The sequence below is a fragment of the Triticum aestivum genome, chromosome 1B (assembly GCF_018294505.1).
Source record: "Triticum aestivum cultivar Chinese Spring chromosome 1B, IWGSC CS RefSeq v2.1, whole genome shotgun sequence".
Classification (NCBI taxonomy): Eukaryota; Viridiplantae; Streptophyta; class Magnoliopsida; order Poales; family Poaceae; genus Triticum; species Triticum aestivum.
In genome coordinates, this window is record NC_057795.1 from 569,107,521 (window position 1) to 569,112,637 (window position 5,117).

Genomic DNA, 5,117 nt, shown 5'->3' on the forward strand with positions numbered 1-5,117 from the left:
GTGCACAAGGGTGTATCTTGGAATTACAAACAATGTTGCCTAAGGGAGTTTTCATTTTCTTTGCACGGAAAATTCATTTTCCATTTTCCGAGTGCGCGAAATGAGTTTTTTGTGTGAAGGACCTACCATATATTTGTTGCAAAATTGGACCAAATCATTTTTATAAAATACTAGGCCATATTTGATTCACAATTGACCAAATGGTTGGGTGTCAAAAGTTTTGATCCACCTCTGGTGAAAGAGACAAATTCCCGTCGATTCAGTTGGAAGCGGGTCAAATTTGAACTGCAGCTGCCTCATAGTTTGCTCTTTATTTTTTCCAAAAATCATTTCTAGGTAAATAAGTATCTATTTAATCAGAAATACATGGTTTGATGGCGAGACATTGAGGTTTGGACGGTGGCCGAGGGCCCCAACTCTAGAGCGCGTAAGCTCGCATGCCCGCTGCGTGGTCACCGCGTGACCGTGGCGTTGCCATGTGTTCTGGGCGGCCTAGGCATGTCTAGTGGGTTGGGCACTCCCCAGGTAGGTGCTAGGAAGAAAATCACAACATAAGATTCTCACGAGGAGACTGATCGATGCTCAAACATGAATAAGCAGCCAAGTGTTTGATTTGCGGTACGGGAAATGCACATGGCTAATGGCTTGAGTTTTGGCTGAGGATGATCAGTTACTAAGAAGACCGTCTTCACAAATTTTCACCTCAAAAGGAGGAGCCTAGGTCGTACTTGCTTTGCAAAGTACCACACTGGACATAAATATGAATGTTGAAGCTGGGCTCAAAATAATGAATGGATTGAGCTAGCATTTGGTGGAGGATGGTTATTTAGGCATATGAAAGCACTGTAGAAAATGGATACCATTTGGACATGCCAAAGTGGTACTTCCTTCACAAAGTGCTGCTTTGAACAGGATAGGAAAATGAATATTGTTGAGTTATTTTTGAACTAGGCAAGGAAGGTTTTTGACATATTTGATGAAGATATGATCCAAACAATTTATGAGAATTTTTTGGGAATTTTTGGAATAACAGAAATATAGGTTGCTTCACAACCTAGGGCAAAAATTGACACATGGACATGACACATAGGCAAAACTGATGAGATGGCGCCTAGTCATCACAACCCACCACAATCTACAAGGCTATGACCATCTATATTGGTCGTTAACAACTAGAAATAAGGCAGCGGACCTGCACTGTTTGCTTTGTGACCATTTCGTGTAAGGAAATTACGACCTTTTTGACCAAAATGATCGCAATGGTTTAGGGTTTGGAGCCCCCCGAACAGCTTTTGACCAATTGGTCTCAAATGGTCATAGATCTATGACCAATTCTTCCAGGGTCACTCACAGAAGGTCACTAGTTGACATATTTCTTGTAGTGAAGCAAGGTGGAGGCGCCCCCCTCCCCTAGGGTTTTCAACCCTAGGCGCCTTGGGCCCTTGGGGAGGGGTGCACCAGCCCACTAGGGTCTGGTTCCCTCCCATATTCAGCCCATCAAGTCCCCCGGGGCAGGTGGCCCCACCCGGTGGATCCCCGGACACCTTTCGATGGTCCCGGTACAATACCGACAACCCCGGAAACTATTTCGATGACTGAAACTGGACTTCTCATATATAAATCTTTTCCTCCAAACCATTCCAGAACTCCTCGTGACGTCCGGGATCTCATCCGGGACTCTGAACAACATTCGGTAACCACATACAAACTTCCTTTATAACCCTAGCATCACCGAACCTTAAGCGTGTAGACCCTACGGGTTCGGGAACCATGCAGACATGACCGAGACAACTCTCCGGCCAATAACCAATAGCGGGATCTGGATACCCATATTGGCTCCCACATGTTCCACGATGATCTCATCGAATGAACCACGATGTCGGGGATTCAAGTAATCCCATATACAATTCCCTTTGTCAATCGGTATGTTACTTGCCCGAGATTCGATCGTCGGTATCCCAATACCTCGTTCAATCTCGTTACCGGCAAGTCACTTTACTCGTTCCATAATGCATGATCCCGTGACTAACTACTTAGTCACATCGAGCTCATTATGATGATGCATTACCGAGTGGGCCCAGAGATACCTCTCTGTCATACGGAGTGACAAATCCCAGTTTCGATTCGTGCCAACCCAACAGACACTTTCGGAGATACCTGTAGTGCACCTTTATAGCCACCCAGTTACGTTGTGACGTTTGGTACACCCAAAGTACTCCTACGGTATCAGGGAGTTACACAATCTCATGGTCTAAGGAAATGATACTTGACATTAGAAAAGCTTTAGCAAACGAACTACACGATCTTGTGCTATGCTTAGGATTGGGTCTTGTCCATCACATCATTCTCCTAATGATGTGATCCCGTTATCAATGACATCCAATGTCCATGGTCAGGAAACCATGACCATCTGTTGATCAACGAGCTAGTCAACTAGAGGCTCACTAGGGACATGTTGTGGTCCATGTATTCACACATGTATTGCGGTTTTCGGTCAATACAATTCTAGCATGAATAATAGACAATTATCATGAACAAGGAAATACAATAATAACCATTTTATTATTGCCTCTAGGGAATATTCCAACAAATTCATCATGTGTGATGTACATACAAACGGAAACAATTGGGTTTCGATGCCCCGCCAGACCGCACACGAGCTTACTTTGCCCCAGTCTATGTGCCAGGAGGGTCTATCCCCGACGATTCCTGGGTCGTGTGGGAACGGCCCCCCATCGCTCACACTCACTTGGCGACGGTTCCAAACACCGTCGCGGAAACAGGTTAAAAATCGTTTGTATAGCAGGTCTCTGCACCAGTGCATGGCTTATATTGCTGGTGTAGGAGGGCGAGGCAGTGGCAAAGGTACTCAGTGTGTTTAGATCTTAAACCAGTTTGGGCTTGCCCATCTGAGTGTCGGCGATCTTCTTTGCGAAGAAGTCAAATCCGAGCAAGGGTAACAATCTGCTCTCAGTTTCTATATAGATATCTTTCTAATGTCAGCCTATTTCAGGTAGTACAATGATCAAGAATCCCATGCATGAAGGAAATCTTGCACCTTTTGAGATCATTATCAGGCTACTACTATACCACAATAGCCACCACTAAACCACAATAGCCAATCTACTACACCACAATGGTGAGCAATCTTAGGGCATGTTTGGGACTGCTCCGCTTCATCAAAATAGTTTCGCTTCACTAAATTCACTTTGGAGCAGTTTTATTCAGAAGTTGTAGCACTATCAAAGAGAATGTTTGGCTTTCATCTTGCCCAGCTTCAAAAATGGGAAATTTGGTGAAAAAGATCTATTTGATTGGTTGAGGGAGGAGAAACGAAGGGGTATCGACTTACCGGTGGCAGTGGTGGGTAATTTCCACCCAACTCCAGCTTCTAGAGTTTTTTGGAGCACCCTCTGAAGAGCTTCATAAAAAACTGGGAGCTGTACCCCAGATTCTAGTTTTTTTGCGGAGCGGCATATCGTGAAGCTACCCCGTTTGACTTGTGTTTTCTGGAGCGGAGCTGAATTTTAAGGAGCAGAGCAGTCCCAAACACGCTCTTAGGGTCCCATTCTCACAAAAGTAGAAACCGCGAGCTTCAAACTGCCTACTACAACGTTAAAAAAAAACTGCCTACTCACTTTGTTCCCAAAACAGAACTATCGACAACTTTACACTGCGTGTTGAATTAGTCAAACAAATAGCTCCATAGCGGCGTCGGTGTCTCGACGCCCGTCTGCTCGACGTCCTCCCGCCTCGCTCTGTCGTCCGGCGGCTCCACGAGCATCCCCTGCGCCAAGCTGTCGTAGTACGACCCGGCGTCCATGCCGCCAAACCAGTGCTCCTCGTCGAGCTCCAGCAGGTCGCCAGACGACATGTAGAACAGAGAGTTGCTCGGGCTGGCGGCCGGCTCCGCCGTTGGACACGCGGCTGGAGGAATATTCTGCTGCTGCTGGAACGCGACGACGGCCACGGCGACAGCAAGCTTGATCTCCCGCGCGCTGCGGAAGCCGAACGACCCGGCCGCAAGCACGGGCAGCATCCGCCATGCGGAGTCGGCGAAGTTGAGGCAGGCGGCGCGGCCGGAGAGCGCGAGCACCGCGGCGTCGTGCGCGCGCGCCGCCATCTCGGCGGTGGTGAAGGTGCCGAGCCAGAGCCTGGAGCCCTTCACCCTGGGCACGCGCACCTCGCACACCCACTGCCCGACCCGGCCACGGCGCCGCACGCCGCGGTACAGCGGGTGGCGCGTCTCGTGGAACTTGGTCCGCCCCGCCGGCCGCTTCGGCGGCTCAGACGACACGGTCCTGTGACCCTGCTCCTGCTGGCTGGACCTGGAAGCAGCATCGGCGACGTCCATCTGAGTCGAGAGCTAGTGGAGATGGTTGAGCAGGCCGAGCGATGGTGTTTTTACTGAGAAAATGGGAGTGCGGCGGGGGAAGCATATATAGGCGCGAGCGCGGCGACTACGCGGCGCGTCACTCGGGTGGAAATGCACTCACGCTGACACAAGCGAACGAGCAGTCACCACTGGCCACTTCTTTTTCTATTTTTAGCAAACGTCCTTACTTTTTTTATCTCTTATTAGGGGCCTTTCATTTCTATTTTTAGCAAACGACCTTTCTTTAGTACTCCACCCAGGACAAAGATCGTTTTCCGAAGGATAGTCAGCACTGGCCACTGAAATATCTCAACCATTCTTGCCGTGTTGGCACCATGGTCGCCACATGAAGGGGAAAAATATCCTGGCGTCAAGCCCCACTTGGCCATAGGATATTTTTGGAGGAAGCCCAGAGAGCCACCTGCTTCCTCACACTCAGCGGCGTCCACTGGGTGAGCGATGGACGATCTTGACGTAGTAGATCGGTAGCTTTACTTGACATATATCGTCCAATCAAAGTTGTGCCTGCTTGCCTCTTATGGTCACGAAAAGGACACGCCAACAGCCACCACTTTGTATTTCGACCACCTCTGTCTGATTAGCAACTTTGGTATCCGGTTGTAGCTGTGTTTGCCTACCTGTGTGCCCTAGGATTAGTTTGATGGGTTTCAGGGCTATACAAAGATTTTTTTTTTGTTGCGCTGATCGGAAGCAACTTCAATCTTCAGTGTGTATAACTATC

At 48.5% G+C, this 5,117-nt stretch overlaps 1 protein-coding gene across 1 annotated transcript; it reads right to left on the minus strand.

Annotated features, from left to right (window-relative positions):
• Window positions 1-3,095: 3,095 nt before the first annotated feature.
• On the minus strand, window positions 3,096-4,443 carry LOC123095666 (dehydration-responsive element-binding protein 1B-like). The gene has a single exon (XM_044517210.1). It carries the CDS (start codon window positions 4,352-4,354, stop codon window positions 3,686-3,688), a length of 669 nt encoding a protein of 222 aa, XP_044373145.1. The 5' UTR covers window positions 4,355-4,443; the 3' UTR covers window positions 3,096-3,685.
• Window positions 4,444-5,117: the final 674 nt, after the last annotated feature.